The 21164-nt window shown below is 40.3% G+C and overlaps 1 protein-coding gene and 2 non-coding genes across 13 annotated transcripts in view; all 3 read left to right on the top strand.

Moving 5' to 3' along the window:
* ZNF141 (zinc finger protein 141) overlaps positions 1-21164 on the top strand; it is a 46315-nt gene that overhangs the window by 12045 nt on the left and 13106 nt on the right. Inside the window, exon 4 of one of the 11 annotated variants that reach the window (XM_024355897.3) lies at positions 8499-11014. The exons of 9 other annotated variants lie outside the window; for them this stretch is intronic. In XM_024355897.3, coding sequence (XP_024211665.1) covers positions 8499-8716 — 218 coding nt within the window. In that variant the 3' untranslated portion in view covers positions 8717-11014. Of the gene's footprint in view, positions 1-8192; positions 11015-21164 lie in introns of those variants that run through there. One more of the 11 variants, XM_024355898.3, reaches the window with a different exon arrangement.
* MIR571-1 (microRNA mir-571-1) lies at positions 428-519 on the top strand. The gene has a single exon (NR_036028.1). It is a non-coding gene; the product is annotated as a microRNA mir-571-1 (primary transcript).
* Positions 428-519, top strand: MIR571-2 (microRNA mir-571-2). Its single transcript, NR_128606.1, has one exon. It is a non-coding gene; the product is annotated as a microRNA 571-2 (primary transcript).

Consider the following 21164-nt stretch of genomic DNA (forward strand, 5'->3'; position numbering starts at 1 on the left):
TGATGATTGTATTACCAGAGATTTGGACAGTCATGGATTTTTTCTGGGCCCTGGAGAGATTAGATTTCCTTGAGGATATTAATCTATATGGCAGGCAGTAGACTAGGGTTTTGAAGTTTGTCTGCATATCATGGGCCAAATATCAGGTGTATGAATGGGTTTGGCTTCTATTGACAACCTGGGAACAGTTTCCACACTTTTCTCTTTGGGTCCCTGATTGTGTACAACTGGCCATGGACTGTGACTGTGAGGGCTAGAACTGAGTCACAGGGCTGCTTCAGGAGCACAGCTGAGGCTGGGATATACAGGCCTGCCTCCAGGGCCATGGCTGGGTGTGTATCTCCCTGCAGGTCTCTTGATGGGAAGGACCACTTCTGGACTGTAGCTGAGATTGAATTTGAGAGAGGTTACAGAACTGCTTCAGAATCCTCAGTAAGACCAAGCTCAGTGTGCCATTTCCTTGTCTGTAGCCATGTCTATGGGCTCTTGAGTTGGCCATCTGAGCGAGGGCCTGCTTATCCTAAATAACCCTCGATCTCTGGCTCCACTGAGGTTTCACAACCCTAACCATAGGCAAGCACCTTTCTACTTCTGCTTTCTATGTGCTTACTACTTAAAATATTGTATAAAAATGGAATCATGCATTGTCACTTTGTTAGCGTCTTATTTCACTAAAATAATGGCCTCAGGATTTATCCTTATTGTAGCATCTGACAAGACATTTTCATTTGAAGCTAAAGAATATTTCATTGCGTGTATAAGCCACATCTTTTAAAATCTTTCATTCATTGAAGGATATTTGAATTTTTTCACTTTTTCACTTTTGTAAATTATACGGTTTGGATCTATGTCCCCATTCAAATCTCATGTCAAATGTAATCCCTATTGTTGGAGGTGGGGCCTTGAGGGAGATGATTGGATCGTAGGGTTGGCTTTTCATGAATAGTTTAGCGCCAGCCCCTTTGGTACTGTCTTTGCCATAGTGAGTGAGTTCTCCTGAGATCTTATTTTTTATTTATTTATTTTTTGAGATGGAGTCTCGCTCTGTGGCTCAGGCTGGAGTGCAGTGGCATGATCTCGGCTCACTGCAAGCTCCACCTCACGGGTTCATGCCATTCTCCTGCCTCAACCTCCAGAGTAGCTGGGACTACAGGTGCTTGCCACCACGCCCGGCTAATTTTTTGTATTTTTTTTTTTTTTTTTTTTTAGTAGAGACGGGGTTTCACCATGTTAGCCAGGATGGTTTGGATCTCCTGACCTCATGATCCGTCCACCTCACCCTCCCAAAGTGCTGGGATTACAGGCGTGAGCCACCGCGCCCGGCCTGAGATCTTATTTTTTAAAAGCATGTGGCACCTCCCCTCTCACTCTGTCTTGCTCCTGTTCCCACTGTGTGAGATGACTCATTCTCCCTTTGCTTTGTGCCGTGACTGGAAACTTTCTGAGGCCTCCCCAAAAGCAGAAGCTGCTGTGCTTCCTGTACAGCCTTCAGAACTATGAGCCAGTTAATCCTTTTTTTTTTTTTTTTTTTTTTTTTTTTTTTGAGACAGAGTCTCGCTCTGTCACTCAGGCTGGAGTACAGTGGCGCGATCTCGGCTCGCTGCAACGTCCACCTCCCGGGTTCAACTTATTCTCCTGCCTCAGCCTCCCAAGTAGCTGGGACTACAGGTGCCTGCCACCAAGCCTGGCTAATTTTTTAAATTTTTAGTAGGGGCGGGGTTTTACCGTGTCAGCCAGGTGGTCTCCTGACCTCATGATCCGCCCCTTCGCCTCCGAAAGTGCTGAGATTACAGGCGTGAGCAACCGTGCCTGGCCGGAGAAACATTTATACTTCCATATACTTGTTGAAGTATAAAATGTAAGTGCCTTACAATTTTCTTTCCTCCTAAAACATAAGCACTGAGTTTGAGGCATTTTCCTGGATTTTTCAGCCACTGAGTTCTTTTTATATAAAACTAAGTGAATAACCTTGACTGGGAATCCGAGACCTAAGCCTGTTGACTGCAGGGTAAGGTCAATCTTGATTCTGCCAAAGCAGGTCATCAATAGCCCCGTAATGTGTTGCTGGTGAACCTTTCTTTCAGGTGTCTCAGCCTGCTCAAATTAGACAGGGAAGGAGCCCTGGAAAGCTGGGTATCCACAGGCAGAGGCAGTGAGGGTTTGGATGAGAGGAGGTTGTGATATCCTCTGAGAGGGTGTAATTGTTATTGTCATGGGGCTGTTTCTACATATTGTCAAGTAAAATAGATTTCGATGTAGGTAAGAAGTGAGTTTATTCTAAGGAGTATTGCAGTGGGGAAAGCATCAAGCATAAGACCTGAAGGCATCTCCAAAATGAGGCAGAAAAAGGCTATTTTTCATACAGAGGAGCAAACAAGATTAGAAACAAGGTAGGAGGGCCAGGCATGGTGGCTCACGCCTGTAATCCCAGCACTTTGGGAGGCCGAGACGGGCATATCAGGAGGTCAAGAGATGGAGACAATCCTGGCCAACATGGTGAAACCCCATCTCTACTAAAAATACAAAAAATTAGCCAGGCGTGGTGGTGGGCACCTGTAGTCCCAGCTACTCAGAAGGCTGAGGCAGGAGAATCACTTGAACCCGGGAGGCGGAGGCTGCAGTGAGCCAAGACTGTACCACTGCACTCCAGCCTGGTGACAGAGTGAGACTCCGTCTCAAAAAAAAAAAGGAAGGTGGGAGAGGGAGAAGGCAGAATGGAGAATGGCAAAATCAGATTTAAGATTAGAGAATGTTTCACCCTGAAGTCAGCCTGTTCTTGGGAGGGGCATCAAGAGGGGTTGTATGCTAGCTCAGACTGAAGGTGGAGCAGAGTCCAGGGGCCTGGGGGAATGTAGCGTCTGTGAATTTGTGATATCTAAGAGGGAGCATCTTCAAAATCATAGTGAAAAGGGTATTTCTTTGCAATAAGCGTTTCTTGCGGATCACAAAGGATTGGAGAGACCTTAGTCATAGCTATTTACCAAGATTCACTACCCACCTCATCTTTTCCCCCACTTTCCTTTGTCCTATACATTTTTTCCCTTTGGCTTTTACTGAGCTGTATTCAATATAATAACCTGGAAAACATATAAATCGTTTTTGCTAAGTTTTGTGAGTAGTTTTATCAAATTATTAAATTTGAGGGAGGGAGTTAGGGAAACCCATGATTTATAGTCAGTTGCTCAGAAGTGTAGGTGGGCCCCTGGAGTTTGTGACTGGCATGTGCAGCGGAAGCAGTGTTGTGGAACTGGGTCTGAACTTGTGGGGTCTGTGCTGACCCTGGTGTTGTCAGAATTGAGTTGTTGGGCACCCAGTTTGTGTTGGAGGATTGGTTGATGTTGGAATAAAGATAATCAGGCTGGATGTGGTGGCTCATGCCTGTAATCCTAGCACTTTGGAAGGACGAGGAGTGCAGATGGCTTGAGGTCAGGAATTCAGCACCAGCCTGGGCAACCTGGTGAAATCCCACCTCTACCAAAAATACAGAAAGTTATCCAGGCATGGTGGCACGCACTTGTATTCCCAGCTACTTGGGGGACTGAGTCTGGAGGATTGCTTGAACCCTCGGAGGTCAAGGCTGCTGTGACCTGAGATCATGCCAGTGCACTCCAGCCTGAGTGACAAAGTGAGACCCTGTCTAAAAAAAAAAAAAAAATCACAGCAGACTTGGTCGGAAGGAGATGGTGGGTCTGTTGAAGAATGGAGAGTTTATTAATTTATTATTATTATTATTATTTATTTATTTTTTTTTTGGAGACAGAGTCTCACTCTCGTCCAGGCTGGAGTGCAGTGGCGAGATCTCGGCTCACTGCAACCTCCACCTCCTGAATTCAAGTGATTTTCCTGCCTCAGCCTCTCAAGTAGCTGGGACTACAGGTGTGTGCCACCATGCCTGGCTAATTTTTTGTATTTTTAGTAGAGACGAGGTTTCACCATGTTGGCCAGGCTAGTCTCGATCTCCTGACCTCAGGTGATCCCTCCACCTTGGCCTCCCAAAATGCTGGGATTACAAGCATGAGCCACCACTCCCCGCTGAGAGTTTTACTTCTTTTGCACACAAGTTGTCACAGTTAGGTGTAATGTGATTCTACGTCTCCTCCATAGGGGACTGAGGACTTAAAGGGAAGGACTTCTGAGGGCAGACTCTTCTCTCCACCTGCTGCTACAATGTGATTTCTGCTCATTCACACACATGCACGCTAAGCAATGATATGGCCATGCTTCTCTCATGACAAAGCTTCACTCAGGAATTGTGCTGAGAGCACCTCTGCTTCTAGGGTTTTCCACTAATAGGCTACATAAGTGCCCAGAAGACTCATGGGCTCTTTCTACCTGCCAGATCTTGAATCTGCACCAGTAACCTGTTTTCTCCAGTAGAATAGGCTTCTGGCTCACCTGACCATCTCATCTCCCTGTATGCACACATTTATAAGTCAGAGGTGCCCTGCCTGGGTGAATATCTAGAGCACTAACCAGTCCTTTTACCAACTGTGCACTGATCCTCACCCATGGTTCTTGATAGCACCTTTTCTTATTCTGCATTTTCCCCCCACAGACCCTCTCTCATGTGAACACAGTATGCCCAAGGTCACCCTGCAGGTGCCTAAGTCCAGGGCCTGCTGGAAATCAGGTTTCCATGAGTTCAAGGCAAAGTTTTTGGGTGTGGTTATTGTAAATGTAAATGCAAAATAGAAATAAGAGGCTTAATCCTCACATTGGAAAATAAAGAGTATTTACTCTCCTCCCTTTTCTTAAAACCTTTGATTTAGAAAACTTTTATACGTAAATTCTTTCTGTGCCTTTTATCTTTTTTGTTGTCTTTTAATTCTCTAATTTGTTTCTGGTCTGATTTTTGTTATTTTGTTTATTATGCTAACATTGGGATTATTTAGTTATTTTTCAAGTTTTTGAGGATTAAAGTTGGTTTATTTGAGATTTTTAAAATATAAAATATATTACTATAAAATTCCCAGAACTGCTTTTGTTACATTCATTTTTATATATTATGATTCTATTTTCATTTTTCTCAAATACTTTATGATTTCCTTTTACTTTCTTTGACCCATTGGTTGTTCAGAAGCATGTTGTTTAATATCCATTTATTTGTAAGTTTTAAAATTTCCTTCTGGTGTTGATTTCTAGTTTTATAAAATTGTGATTTAAAAACTTGATATGATTTCAGTCTGTTTAAAAATGAAAAGACTTGTTTATTTTTGTTGTGGGCCAGATTTATGACGGGTCCTGGAGAGTGTTCCATGTGTGTTTGAGAAGAATATAAATTATACTGTTACTATCATATTTGTTTTTTTCTCCAGTTTAGTTAACATATGTTTATATATTTGTGTGCTCCAATATTGGATACATAAATATTTTTAATCGTTATATTCTTTTGACAAATTAGCCTCATTACTATATAATGAAGTTTTTTTAATGACGAATTTTTTTCTTTATTTTATTCTTTTTTTTTTTTTTTTTTTTTTTTTTTTTTGAGACAGTCTCACTCCGTCACCCAGGCTGGAGTGCAGTGGTGCAATCTTGGTTCACCACAACCTCGGTTCACCACAACCTCTGCCTCCCAGGTTCAAGCAATTCACCTGCCTCAGCCTCCCTAGTAGCTGGGATTACAGGTGCCCACCATCACGTCTGGCTAATTTTTGTATTTTTAGTAGAGACAGGGTTTCACCATGTTGGCCAGGCTGGTCTCGAACTCCTGATTGCAGGTGATTCTGCTGCCTGGGCCTCCCAAAGTGTTGGGATTACAGGTATGAGCCATTGTGCCCAGCTATGACAGATTTTTTTCTAGATGTCTATTTAGTCTCATATAAATATAGGCATTCCTACACTTTTTAAGTTATTATTGGCATGGAATATTCTTTTCGTTTTTGAATCGTTAACCTATGTATTTCCTTAAATCTACAGTAAGTCTCTAGTTTGCAGCATATTGTTGATTTTTAAAATCGATTCAGACATTCTGTGAATGTTTTAGATTATTTTTTGCTTAATAACAATATTCTAGGGTTGGTAATTTATAAAGAGTAGAAGTTTACTTAGCTCACAATCCTGGATGCTGAGATGTCCGAGAGCATGTCATTCCCACCTCATGAGAATCACATTTCCACATCACAACATGACCAAAGTCTTGAGGATGATGGAAGGTGTACACCGGAGCTCACTTTTATAATACACCCACTCTCATGATGACTAACGCACTCTTAGAATTATAATACTAGGCTGGGCACGGTGGCTTAACACCTGTAATCCCAGCACTTTGGGAGGCTGAGGCGGGTGGATCACAGGTCACGAGTTTGAGACCAGCCTGGCCAAGATAGTGAAACCCCCATCTCTACTAAAATGACAAAAACTAGCCGGGTGCGGTGGCGGCTGCCTGTAATCCCAGCTACTCAGGAGGCTGAGGCAGGAGTATCTCTTGAACCTGGGAGGCAGAGGTTGCAGTGAGCCAAGATCATGCCACTGCACTCCAGCCTGGGTGACACAGCAAGGCTCCGTCTCAAAAAAAAAAAAAGAATAATACTATTAATCCTTTCATAAAAGTAGAGCCCTCATGACCTAATAACTTCTTAAAGGCCCCACTTCTTATTTGTTTGTTTGTTTTTTGAGACAGAGTCTTGTTCTGTCACCCAGGCTGGAGTACAGTGGAGTACAGTGATCTCAGCTCACTGCAACCTTCACCTCCCAGATTCAAGCGATTCTCCTGCCTCAGCCTCCCCAGTAGCTTGGACTACAGGCGTGTGCCACCACACCCGGTTAATTGTCTGTATTTTTTGTAGAGTTGGGGTTTCACTGTGTTTCAATCTCTTGACCTCGTGATCCTCCCGCCTCAGCCTCCCAAAGTGCTGGAATTAGAGGTGTGAGCCACCGCACCTGACCAAGGCCTCACTTAATTTTATCACAATGGCAGTTAAATTTTAACACGAATTTTGAGGGGACACTAAAACCATAGCAGTGTGTTTTTATTGCATAGCTAAATCTTTCTATATTTAAATGAATTACCGATTGATAAGAACTTATTACTGCCATTTTATTCATTGTTTACTGACCATTTAGTAGTTTCTGTTTTTTAATTCCTTCATGCTGTCATCTTTTGTGTTTTCTTGAATTTTTGTTTTGTTTTTGTTGCTTTCTTTTTCTTGTATGTGCATCTACTAGTTTTTTTTTTTTTTTTTTGTAATTTCCAAGAGACTTACATGAAACCTCTCATAATTTTAAAATTTTGCCTTCAATTTAACCTTTTGTTTTGTACAGATAGGGTCTTACTTTGTTACTCAGGCTATAGTTCAGTGGTGCATTCACAGTTCAGTACAGCCTCAACCTTTGTGGGCTCAAGCAATCCTCCCATCTCAGCCTCTTGAGTAGCTGGAACTACAAGCACATGCCACCATATTCAGCTAATTTTGTCAGTGCTTTTTGTAGAGACGGGGTTTTGCCATGTTGCTCAGGCTGGTCTTGAACTCCTGACCTCAAGCACTTGATTTGACCTCCCAATGTACTAGGATTACAGGCATGAGCCATCAGGCCCAGTCACTTCTTTTTTTAAAAGATTGAATAGCTTTCTGAGATCTTTATTTTATTTATGTATTTATTTTAGAGACAGCGTCCTGCTATATTGACCCAGGAGGTGGAGGTTGCAGTGAGCCGAGATGTCACCACTGCACTCCAGCCTGAGTGATAGAGTGAGACTCCGTCTCAAAAAAAAAAAAAGAATCTCTCTTTGTCTTTGAATTCTGGCAGTTTAATTATAATGTGTCCTGAGCAATTTTTATGAGGTTCTTCTTGCTATAGAGATTTTAAGCTTCATAAAACTGAATGTCTATTTTCCTTCCAAGATTGGGAAAATTTAAGACATTATACCTTTACACAATTAAAAAAATTTTTTTTCTCTGTCTCCTGAACCTCTTAAGATATGTACATTCCTACAGATAATTATGCAGTGTGGGACCCAAATGCTTCAGTCACTCTTTCTTTTTTCTTTTTTCTTTTTTCTTTTTTTTTTTTTGAGACAGAGTCTCACTCTGTTGCCCAGGCTGGAGTGCAGTGGCACGATCTCGGCTCACTGCAGCCTGCACCTCCCGGATTCAAGCAATTCTCTACCTTAGTCTCCTGAGTAGCTGGGACTACAGGCGCGCGCCACCACGCCCGACTAATTTTTTCTTTTTTTCTTTTTGTATTTGTAGTAGAGACAGGATTTCGCCATGTTGGCCAGGATGGTCTTGATTTCCTGACCTCGTGATTCGCCCGCCTCAGCCTCCCGAAGTACTGGGATTACAGGCATGAGCCACCATGCCTGGCCTCATTCTTTAAGTTTTAATTAGGAACTTTCAAATGACTTACTTTTAAGTTTGCTTATTTTTTTTTCCTGTAGAACTGAGTCTTCTGTTAAAGCTTGTTGTTAAATTTTTTAGTTCTATTGTGTACTCCAGCATATGTATTTGGTTCTTTTTTAAGTTTCTCGTTCTTTTTTTTTTTTTTTTTTTTTTAAGATGGAGTTTCGCTCTTGTCACCCAGACTGGAGTGCAATGGCACGATCTTGGCTGACTGCAACCTCTACCTCCCGAGTTCAAGTGATTCTCCTGCCTCTGCCTCCCAAGTAGCTGGGATTAGTCATGAGCCACCACACCTGGCTAATTTTTATATTTTTAGTAGAGATGGGGTTTCACCACGTTGGCCAGGCTGGTTTCGAACTCCTGACCTCAAGTGATCCGCCTGCCTCAGCCTCCTGAAGTGCTGGGATTACAGGTGTGAGCCATTGTGCCCGGCTCTCCTTCTTTTTTATAACTCATTTTGTTCATGCATTGTTGCAAAAAAAAATTAGTAATCTGTGTACTTTTGCATTTTATTTTTCTTTTGTTGTTTTTTTGTTTGATTGTTTGAGATGGAGTCTTGCTCTGTTGCTAAGCTGGAGTTCAGTGGTTCAGTCTCAGCTCACTGCAACCTCCGCCTCCCGGGTTCAAGCAATTCTCCTGTCTCAGCCTCCCAAGTAGCTAGGATTACAGGAATGTGCCACCACACCCGGCTAATTTTTGTATTTTTAGTAGAGACGGGTTTCACCATGTTGGCCAGGATGGTCACGATCTCCTGACCTCGTGATCCATCCGCCTCGGCCTCCCAAAGTGCTGGGATTACAGGTGTGAGCCTCCGCGCCTGGCCTCTTATTGAGATTTTTTAATATAATTACTTTGAATTCTCTGTTAGACATTTTCTAGATCTGTGTTTTATTGTTAGTTGTTCCTGGAGCATTTTTAGTTTCTTTTTGTGCTGTTAGGTTTGCCTGATCCTTCATAATCTGTGAAGCCTTGTTTTGATGTTCTTGCATCTGAAGGAGTAAATACTTCTTTCAGTCATTACAGACTAGTTTAGGGAGGTAAATATCTTCTATTGGTTTTCTGGGCTGATGAGATTTTCACTAGGATCACAGTCAACTGCATTGGATCCTGGTCACATAACTACTACTGGGTCTACAGTGAAGTTAATGCTTGGCAGACCTGTTATTTAAGCATCAGACAGTTGAGGATTCCATTTTCTGAGGAGACTGAACTTTCTTTAAGATCTTGATCAATAAGACTGGTGCTGAGAAAAAAAAAAAACCCAGTTAATATCTGCAAATGGAGATGCTGATACAATAAATATGAGTAGGTGTGGCTCCTGCTGTTTGGCTCTTGCGAGATGTTTGGAAATGCTCTAACCTAGTCATTGGACAGGTTTCTAGATGACCGTTACTGAGCGTTGATCATAGCTGAGAGGGTGTGAAACTAATTCATAGGGCTGCTTCAGGATACACAGCTGAGACCAAAGTCTTCAGGTTTGTTCTGGGTTCATGACATTTCTCCCTCCAGATTTCTAGGTGGGCAGGACTTCTCCCCGCCTCTAGCTGCCAGGTACTGGAGCTTGGTTATAGGACTGCTTCACAATTCACGGTGAGAATAAAGTCAGCCAGCATGCCTACAGGGACACATGTAGCTGTGCTATTGGGCAGGTCACAGGTCAGGAAAAACTCCTCCTGGATTTTGGTTGCATGGACTTGGAGCCAAGTTGTAGTGCCATGTCAAGATCCACCATCAAATAAATATTGGCAAGCCTACATCCAGGGGCAGAGATGGATATTTCTGTCTGTGGGTCCCTGTGTGAGTAGGATTTCTTCCACATCATGACTGACATGTGCAAGGGGTGCATTTTGGGGTAATTCAGAGATCACAGACAGAAGCAACATCTAAAGGCCTTTCACCTGAGACACAGGACATTATGAATCCTCCTAAGTGTCTTGGCAGATGGTGCTAGTGGCATAAACAAAACCAAATGATCTATAGCTGTGTTTACAATGAGAATTAATTACATTTCATTCTGTATTGTGGGCAAGCATGCCACTCAAGCAAGGGCACACCCTCTCAATACAGCCCTCCTCAGTCTTCGGTTCGCAGTCTTACACATGGATTCCAAAGTTGCCGTAAAGGTTGTTTTGTCAGGGCTTAACTGCTGCATTTTTGTTACTGTAGAAAGTGTGGGTAGGAAGCCTCCTATTCTGCCATCTTGCTATGCCATATGTTCTGATATGTTCTATGTCAAATTTATCTGATTACAGATTCAGAATTTCTGAAATAAAATACTCAGATTTACACATTGTGTAATAAGTAAATGTATTGCAATGCTTCATTCTCATTAGAGCATTTTATTAATTATTGAAATGCATTGGCTTTTATTGCGGCACATGGCATGTCAAAGATTCAAAATGCCAGCTCTTCATAGTCACAGTTGAAAACTAGTTATTTAAAGGATTGTTTTTATGATACGTCTGTATTATATTCAATATTTTATAGGTCAGAATTTTCTCTTGTTTTCAACTGTATTTTACTGGGGAGTCTCTTTTCATGTAGGTTCTCCTTGATCATTTACTTTTTTGTGTGTTTTTAATCTTCATATTTGTATGGTAATTTTCAACTTTGTACCTTTTATGACCATGTATTGTTTAATTCTAATAAAAATCATTGGAGCAAGTTAAAAATATATACATATATATATGTGACATTTCTGTTGCCTATAAAAGTTATCTATGTGGTATTTGCCTGCAAAAATCACTTTGGGCAAATTTAAAAAAATATATAAATGCGAATTTTCTATTGCCTATAAAAGTTTTCTATATGGTATTTGCCTGTATAAATATTGACCTACTTTGTTTATAAATTACTCATTTTCTTGGGTAGTCATCAGTATTTCCTTGTGTAGATGAGCAGTCAAAGAAACTGTAAATTTACCATCTATTTATTGTTTGATTATATATTATTCTGTGAGAGAAGCACTTGTTATTTGAAGGTGATTTTTGAAAAATGTAACCGTTTTAGGTAGATGTAAATATTTAATTGTGATGAAAAACATAAAATTGCCATCTTAAACATTTTCAAGTATACAGTCTAGTGGAGCTAAGTACATTTACATTATTTTGCAATGGATCTTTAGATTAATTTTATCTTACAAAAGTAAAATGTAATAATAAATAAACTGCCCTTTTCCTCTCTTCAGCTCTTGGAAAACACCATTTTACTTACTGTTTCTATACTTTTGGCTGATTTTTATATTTGTATCACTATAATTATATAATGTCTCTTTCTTTTTGACTATTTTTTTTAACATAATGATCTCAGGCTTTGTTTTTGTAAGATGTGTCAGAATATCTTTCTGTTTTTTTTTTTTTTAAGTTCTAGGGTACATGTGCACAACGTGCAGGTTTGTTACATATGTATACATGTGCCATGTTGGTGTGCTGCACCCATTAACTTGTCATTTACATTAGGTATATCTCCTAATGTTATCCCTCTCCCCCCCCCAACCCCACGACAGGCCCCGGTGTGTGACTTTCCCCACCCTGTGTTTGAGTGTTCTCATTGTTCAATTCCCACCTATGAGTGAGAACATGCGGTGTTTGGTTTTCTGTCTTTGTGATAGTTTGCTCAGAATGATGGTTTCCATCTTCATCCATGTCCCTACAAAGGACAAGAACTCATCCTTTTTATGGCTGCATAGTATTCCATGGTGTATATGTGCCATGTTTTCTTAATCCAGTCTATCATTGATGGACATTTGCGTTGGTTCCAAGTCTTTGCTATTGTGAATAGTGCCGCAGTAAACATACATGTGCATGTGTCTTTATAGCAGCATGATTTATAGTCCTTTGGGTATATACCCATTAATAGGATGGCTGGGTCAAATGGTATTTCTAGTTCTAAATCCTTGAGGAATTGCCACACTGTCTTCCACAATGGTTGAACTAGTTTACAGTCCCATCAACAGTGTAAAAGTGTTCCTATTTCTCCACATCCTCTCCAGCACCTGTTGTTTCCTGACTTTTTAATGATTGCCATTCTAACTGGTGTGAGATGGTATCTCATTGTGGTTTTGATTTGCATTTCTCTGATGGCCAGTGATGATGAGCATTTTTTCATGTGTCTTTTGGTTGCCTAAATGTCTTCTTTTGAGAAGTGTCTGTTCATATCCTTTGCCCACTTTTTGATAGGGTTGTTTGATTTCTTCTTGTAAATTTGTTTGAATTCTTTGTAGATTCTGGTTATTAGCCCTTTGTTGGTTGGGTAGATTGTAAAAATTTTCTCCCATTCTGTAGGTTGCCTGTTCACTCTGATGGTAGTTTCTTTTGCTGTGCAGAAGCTCTTTTGTTTAATTAGATTCCATTTGTCAATTTTGGCTTTTCTTGCCATTGCTTTTGGTGTTTTAGTCATGAAGTACTTGCCCATGCCTGTGTCCTAAATGGTATTGCCTAGGTTTTCTTCTAGGGTTTTTATGGTTATAGGTCTAACATTTAAGTCTTTAATCCATCTTGAATTAATTTTTGTATAAGGTGTAAGGAAGGGATCCAATTTCAGCTTTCTACATATGGCTAGCCAGTTTTCCCAGCACCATTTATTAAATAGGGAATCCTTCCCCCATTTCTTGTTTTTGTCACATTTGTCAAAGATCAGATGGTTGTAGATGTGTGGTATTATTTCTGAGGGCTCTGTTCTGTTCCATTGGTCTATATCTCTGTTTTGGTACCAGTACCATGCTGTTTTGGTTACTGTAGCCTTGTAGCATGGTTTGAAGTCAGGTAGCGTGATGCCTCCAGCTTTGTTCTTTTGGCTTAGGATTGTCTTGGCAATGCAGGCTCTTTTTTGGTTCCATATGAACTTTAAAGTAGTTTTTTCCAGTTCTGTGAAGAAAGTCATTGGTAGCTTGATGAGGATGGCATTGAATCTATAAATTACCTTGGGCAGTATGGCCATTTTCATGATATTGATTCTTCCTATCCATGAGCATGGAATGTTGTTCCATTTGTTTGTGTCCTCTTTTATTTCATTGAGCAGTGGTTTGTAGTTCTCCTTGAAGAGGTCCTTCACATCCCTTGTAAGTTGGATTCCTAGGTATTTTATTGTCTTTGAAGCAATTGTGAATGGGAGTTCACTCATGATTTGGCAATCTGTCTGTTATTGGTGTATAGGAATGCTCATGATTTTTGCACATTGATTTTGTGTCCTGAGACTTTGCTGAAGTTGCTTATCAGCTTAAGGAGATTTTGGGCTGAGACAATGGGGTTTTCTAGATATACAAGCATGTCATCTGCAAACAGGGACAATTTGACTTCCTCTTTTCCTAATTGAATACCCTTTATTTCTTTTCTCCTGCATGATTGCCCTGGCCAGAACTTCCAACACTATGTTGAATAGGAGTGGTGAGAGAAGGCATCCCTGTCTTGTGCCAGTTTTCAAAGGGAATGCTTCCTGCCCGGGCGCAGTGGGTTACGCCTGTAATCCTAGCACTTTGGGAGGCCAAGGCGGGCAGATCATGAGGTCAGGAGATGGAGACCATCCTGGCTAACACCATGAAACCTCGTCTGTACTAAAAAAATGGAAACAATTAGCCGGGTGTGGTGGCAGGCACCTGGAGTCCCAGCTACTCGGGAGGCTGAGGCAGGAGAATGGCATGAACCCGGGAGGCGGAGCTTGCAGTGAGCCAAGATCGTGCCACTGTACTCCAGCCTGCACAACACAGTGAGACTCTGTCTCCAAAAAAAAAAGGCGGGGGGGGAATGCTTCTAGTTTTTGCCCATTTAGTATGATATTGGCTGTGGGTTTGTCATAAGTAGCTCTTATTATTTTGAGATACGTTCCATCAATACCTAGTTTATTGAGAGTTTTTAGCTTGAAGGGCTGTTGAATTTTGCCGAAGGCCTTTTCTGCATCTATTGAGACAATCATGTGGTTTTTGTTGATGGTTCTGTTTATGTGATGGATTACGTTTATTGATTTGTGTATGTTGAACCAGCCTTGCATCCCTGGGAGGAAGCAGAGTTGATCATGGTAGATGAGCTTTTTGAAGTGCTGCTGGATTTGGTTTGCCAGTATTTTATTGAGGATTTTCACATCGATGTTACTCAGGGATATTGGTCTAAAATTCTCTTTTTTTGTTGTGTCTCTGTGAGGCTTTGGTATCAGAATGATGCTGGCCTCATAAAATGAGTTAGGGAGGAGTCCCTCTTTTTCTATTGATTGAAATAGTTTCAGAAGGAACGATACCAGCTCTTCTTTGTACCTCTGGTAGAATTCGGCTGTGAATTCATCTGGTCCTGGACTTTTTTTGGTTGGTAGGCTATTAATTATTGCCTCAATTTCAGAGCCTGTTATTGGTCTATTCAGAGATTCTGTTTCTTCCTGCTTTAGTCTTGGGAGGGTGTATGTGTCCAGCAATTTATCCATTTCTTCTAGATTTTCTACTTTATTTGCATAGAGGTGTTTATAATATTCTCTGATGGTAGTTTGTATTTCTGTGGGATCTGTGATTATATCCCCTTTATCATTTCTTGTTGCATCTATTTGATTCTTCTCTCTTTTCTTCTTTATTAGTCTTTATTACTCTTGCTAGAGTCCACTCCAGACTCTCTTTGCCTGGGTATCACCAGTAGAGACTGCAGAACGGCAAATATTGCTGCCTGATCCTTCCTCTGGAAGCTTTGTCCCAGAGGGTCACCTGCCTGTATGAGGTGTCAGTCGACTCCTACTGGGAGATGTCTCCCAGTTAGGCTACATAGGGGTCAGGGACCCACTTGAGGAGGCAGTCTGCCCATTCTCAGATCTCAAACACCATGCTGGGAGAACCACGATTCTCTTCAGAACCATCATACAGGGACGATTAAATCTGCAGAAGTTTCTGCTGCCTTTTGTTCAGCTATGCCCTCCCCCCAGAGGTGGAATCTACAGAGGCAACTGGCCTTGTTGAGATGCAGTGGGCTTCACCCAGTTCAAGCTTCCCTGGCAGCTTTGTTTACTTACTCAAGCCTCAGCAATGGTGGACGCTCCTCCCCCTGCCAGGCTGCTGCCTGGCAGGTCAATCTCAGACTGCTGTGCTAGCAGTGAGCAAGGCTCTGTGGGTGTGGGACCTGGCAAGCCATGCGTGGGATATAATCTCCTGGTGTGCCGTTTGCTAAGACCATTGGAAAAACACGGTATTTGGGCAGGAGATCCCGATTTTCCAGATACAGTCTGTCACAGCTTCCCTTGGCTAGGAGAGGGAAATCCCCCAACCCCTTGTGCTTCCCAGGTGAGGTGATGCCCCACCCTGTTTCAGCTTGCCCTCAGTGAGCTGCACTGCACCCACTGTCCAACCAGTCCCAATGAGATGAACCAGGTACCTCAGTTGGAAGTGCAGAAATCACCCGTCTTCTACGTCAGTCACGCTGTGAGCTGCAAACCAGAGCCGTTCCTATTCAGCCATCTTGGAACGGGAGGTCTCTGCTCTATTTTTAAATTGGGTGTTATTTTTGTTGTTAAGTTTGTTAAATATTCTATAAGTTTATCTTTTGTTGTGTATATTTCACAAATATTTTCTTTCATTCTGTAGATTATCTCTTCACTTTGTTAACGTTTTCTTTGCTGTGCAAAACATTTTTAGTTTGTTGTAATCCCATTTGCATAATGTTACTTCTTTTGCCTGTGCTTTTGAGGTCTTACTTAAAAATTCTTTGCTCTGTAATATGTGGTAAAGCATTCCTCTATGTTTATCCAAATAGCTTTATAGGTTTGGGTTTCACATTTAAATCTTTATTTGCGATTGAGTTTTTTATACTGTAAGAGCTAGGGGCCTAGTTTCATTTTTTGATTATCATGTAGGTAATCAATTTTCCTAGCACCAATTATTGAAAAGACTGTCTTTTTCCAAATGTGTGTTCTTGACATCTTTGTTGAAAATCACTTGCCTCTAGTTTCATGAATTTATTACTGGGCTCACTGGATAGTTTGATCTGTCTGTTTTTATGCCAGTATCATGTTGTTTTGCTTATTATAGCTTTATAGCATATTTCGGAGTCAGGTAGTGTAATGCCTCCAGCTTGATTCTTTTTGCCCAGGATTACCTTTGCTATTTGGGGGTCTTTGGTTGGTCCTGGTTAATTTTAAGCTTGTTTATTCCATTGCTGTGAAAAAAGTCTTTGGTATTTTGATAGAGATGGCATTGAATCTGTAGATCACCTTGGGTAGTATGGCCACTTTTGTAACGTTTTTTCAATTCATGAGGAAAAATATCTTTCAATTTTTATGTCTTTTTCAGTTTTTTATCAATTTTGTTGTTGTTTGCTTTTTGAGACGAAGTCTCACCCTGTTGCCCAGGCTGGAGTGCAATGGCACAATATCAGTGCACCACAACCTCTGCCTCCTGGGTTCAAATGATTCTCCTGTCTCAACCTCCTGAGTAGCTGGGATGACAGGCGTGTGCCACCATGCCCCACTAATTTTTGTATTTTTAGTAGTGACGGGGTTTCACCATGTTGGTCAGGCTGCTCTCGAACTACTGACCTCGTGATCTGCCCACCTTGGCCTACCAAAGTGCTAGGATTACAGGCGTGAGCCACCACACCCAGCATTATCAATGTTTTATAATTATCAGTGTAGAGAGTGTTCACCTTTTCAATTCGGTTTGCTGCTAGACATATTTTATTTTATTTATTTAATTTGGGATGGAGTCCTGCTTTGTCGCTCAGACTGGAGCGCACTGGTGCGATCTTGGCTCACCACAACCTCTGCCTCCTAGGTTCAAGCAGTTCTCCTGCCTCAGCCTCCTGGGTAGCTGGGAGTAGCTGGACTGCACCTGGTTAGTTTTTGTATTTTTAGGAGAGACAGGGTTTCGCCATGTTGACCAGGCTGGTCTTGAGCTCCAGACCTCAGGTAATCCTCCTGCCTCAGCCTCCCAAAATGCTAGGATTACAGGCGTGAGCCACTAAACCTGGCCAACTGGTGGATGTAGAAGCAACACTGGCAAAATTGAACATGGCTTTGTGATTTCAGAAACTTAACGAATTAGGTATAGATCATATGTACCTCAATACAGTAAAGACCCTATATGACAGATTAATAGCTGATATCATACTGGATAGGAAAGAGCAGAAATCTTTTTTTTTTTTTTGAGATCTGGAACAGGACAAGTATGTTTTTATTTTATATTATAATTGTGTATGACAGCATTCAGCTGTGTACACTGTAAGACTGGAGCACAAGTGAAATATGGATCACTGATATGTCTATTTCCAGTATGAGTCTATCTGTATGTGTATTGGTTTTGTATTGTTTATGAGTTACTTGTTCTGTTTGTGTGTGTTCAATGGTGGTTTTGAATAGTCATTGAAATCCTCCTAATTTTACTCTCTATTTATTTGTAAATCTATATTTGTGTGTGGGAGAAACACTTTTGCGACTTGAAGATAAGTTCAAAAACTGTCATATGTCTGTATCTCAGATTTTAGATACTATTTTTAATTGTCAAAAACACATAAACTTTACAATCTTTTTTTTTTTTTTTTGATGTGGAGTCTCACTCTGTCACCCAGGCTGGAGTGCAGTGGTGCGATGTCAGTTCACTGCAACCTCTGCCTCCTAGGTTCAAGCGATTCTTCTGCCTCAGCCTCCTGAGTAGCTGGGATTACAGGTGCGCACCACCGTGCCCAACTAATTTTTGTATTTTTTGTAGAGACGGGGTTTCACCATATTGGCCAGGCTAGTCTTGATCTCCTGACCTCATGATCTGCCCGCCTCGGCCTCCCAACATGCTGAGATTACACTGCACCCAGCCAAAACTTTTACAATCTTAAATACTGTTTTTTTCCAAAGTTTGTTATCATAATTTAAGTTCTGGGGTACATGTGCAGAACATCCAGATTTTGTTACATAGGTATACACATGCCATAAATACTTTTAAGTATTTACCTTAGTCATATTATATCGATATTCTTCTGCACTCTATCTGGAATATGTTTATCTTGCAAGGCTAACACTCATACACATTAAACAACTACCTACTTTTTCTGTTTTCTGGCCCTTTACAAAAACAATTCTGTTTTCTATTTTAGAGTCAGACTGCTTTATATATCTCATGTAAGTTGACTCATGCAATTTTTGTCTCTTCATGGCTGACTTATTTTGTGTTACACAGTGCCATCAACATGTATCTTTATTATACATATTAGGATACTTTTTGCTTTTTATAAACAGTAATGTTTCATTTTTTTTAAAAGATTTTTTTTTTTGAGACAGAGTCTTGCTCTGTCACCCAGTCAGAATGTAAGTGCAGTGGCACCATCTCAGCTCACTGCAACCTCCACCTCCCAGGTTCAAGCAATTCTTGTGCCTCAACCACCCAAGTAGCTGGGATTACAGGCGTGCACCACCACACCCATCTAATTTTTGTATTTTTAGTAGAGACAGGGTTTCACCACATTGGTCAAGCTGATCTCGAACGCCTGACCTCAAGCGATCCACCTGTCTCGGCCTCCCAAACTGTTGGGATTACAGGCATGAGCCACCATGCCTGGCCAATCGGCCAATGTTTCATTATTTTAATATTTCAAATTATATTTATCCATTGATTTGGTGAGACAAATTTTCATTACTTTCATTTATTTGCTTTCAGTAACAATGCTACAATAATTGTGAGTGTCCAAATTACTCTTTATATGACCATATGTGTGAGAGTTCATATTTTTGCCGGATTTTATTGATTTAGGTGTTCACCTTCATACTCATACCAAATTGCTTTAATTCTTTAGCTTTGTATGTTTTTTGAAATCAAGAACTGTAGTGTTTCTGACATTGTTACTCTTTTTGAAGATTGTTGAGTGCTTCATTGTTTCTTGAAATTCCATATAATTTGGGGGTTGCTGTTTCTTTTTCTGGAAGAATTTAATTAGAAATTTGACAGGGATTGCATTTAATCTGGAGACTGCATTAAGGAATTTAGACATCTTCTTTTTAGGCAAAATTGTTTTATACTGCTTTCAAGTCTTCTATTCCTTTATGAATATTCTGTCTTGTTTCATTATTCATTATAGAAATTGGGATATTGAAATATCCTACTACAATTACATTGCTCCCTATATCTTGCTTTAATTCTATCAGTATTTGCTTTGTATATTTTGAACCCTAGTGTAAGATACACACACACACACATTCACACACACACATTAATATATGTATACACACATTTATCATGGGTTCTAAGTAAATGAACTTGTTTATTATTGTTTAATGTCTTCCTTTGCCCCTTATGAGCTTTTAGTTAAAGTATATTTTATGAAATAGAGTTTTTGACTTAAGATGTACTTTGTGTTATATAACTTGGACCTGTTTTCCTCTTATTTGGTTATTTCCATGAAATGTCTTCTTTTATCTTGCCTTTTTCAGTCTCCTTTAATCATTAGACCTCAAGTGACTCTTGTAGAAAAACAAGTTGGATCTTGTTTTTTAATTTTTTCAATCAGTCCCTTTATTTGGTGCATGTATTTTGAATGGAAAGTTTACTTCATAAATATTTGAATAATTTGCTGAAATAGAAAGGCTTACCTGTTTTATAAATTGTTTTACTGGATTATTTTATCTCTGTCCCTTATTTTCTTTTTCTGTCTTCCTGTTTGTCTTTTAGATTTTTGTGTTGATAGGACTTTACTTCTTATACTTTTGTGTATCTATACCTTTGTGGTATCTTGGGAATTCTGAAAAATTTCTTAAAGATATATATATATATATATATATATTTTTTTTTTTTTTTGAGAGGGAGTCTCACTGTGTCGCCCAGGCTGAAGTGCAATGGCATGATCTCAGCTCACTGCAACTTCTGCCTCTTGGGTTCAAGCGATTCTCCTGCCTCAGCCTCCTGAGTAGCTGGGACTACAGGCACACGCCACCATGCCCAGCTAATTTTTGTATTTTTAGTAGAGACGAGGTTTCACCATGTAGGCCAGGATGATCTCGATCTCCTGACCTCGTGATCCACCTGCCTCAGCCGCTCAAAGTGCTGGGATCACAGGCATGAGCCACTGGGCCCGGCCAAAATAATATATTTTAAACTCTTAAAAATGTAACTTGAATTGCATTTGAAAATTCTTCCTCATTACATCTGCCCTCAATGTTGTTATTGATGTCACTAATCATATTTTTATGCTGTATATTTATTACCAGATTATGATGAATAGTTTATAATCATTTTTATGCTTTTATCCTTTAAATTTTAGAGAAAAACTTTTTTGCACTATTATAATGATACAGAACTTTATATTTGTGTTTGTGCAAATGTTTTTCAGAAAGTTATGTATTTTCATATCATCATATTTTTTTTCTTGCATCCTGTTATTTTCAATGGAAGATGGTTCAGCATTTTTTTTTATAAGGCAGGTGTTGTGCTAATATACTTTTCAGCATTTGGTTATCTTGAAAGGCCTTTACTTTTTCTTCATTTTTAGGACTGTTTTACTGGTTATATTATTCCTACTTAGAAGCTATTTTTCCTTCAGCACGTTAACTATATCGCAACTTTCTCTTGTCTGAAAAAATGTTGACAGATTCACTTGTTATCTTATAAGAGCACACTTACAAATCACACATCACTTTTATCTTGCTGCTTCTAAGATTCCATTTTTGCCTTTGCCTTTTAAAACTTTGCTTATTATGTGCTTTGTTATAAATCTCTTTGTATATCCTAGGTGAAGTTTGTTGAGCTCCTTCTTTTTTTTTTGAAATGAAAGTCTTGCTCTGTTGCCCAGGCTGGAATGCAGTGGCACAATCTTGGCTCACTGCAAGCTCCGCCTCCCAGGTTCACACCATTCTCCTGCCTCAGCCTCCCGCATAGCTGGG

This window comes from Pan troglodytes, chromosome 3, assembly GCF_028858775.2.
Source record: "Pan troglodytes isolate AG18354 chromosome 3, NHGRI_mPanTro3-v2.0_pri, whole genome shotgun sequence".
Lineage (NCBI taxonomy): Eukaryota > Metazoa > Chordata > Mammalia > Primates > Hominidae > Pan > Pan troglodytes.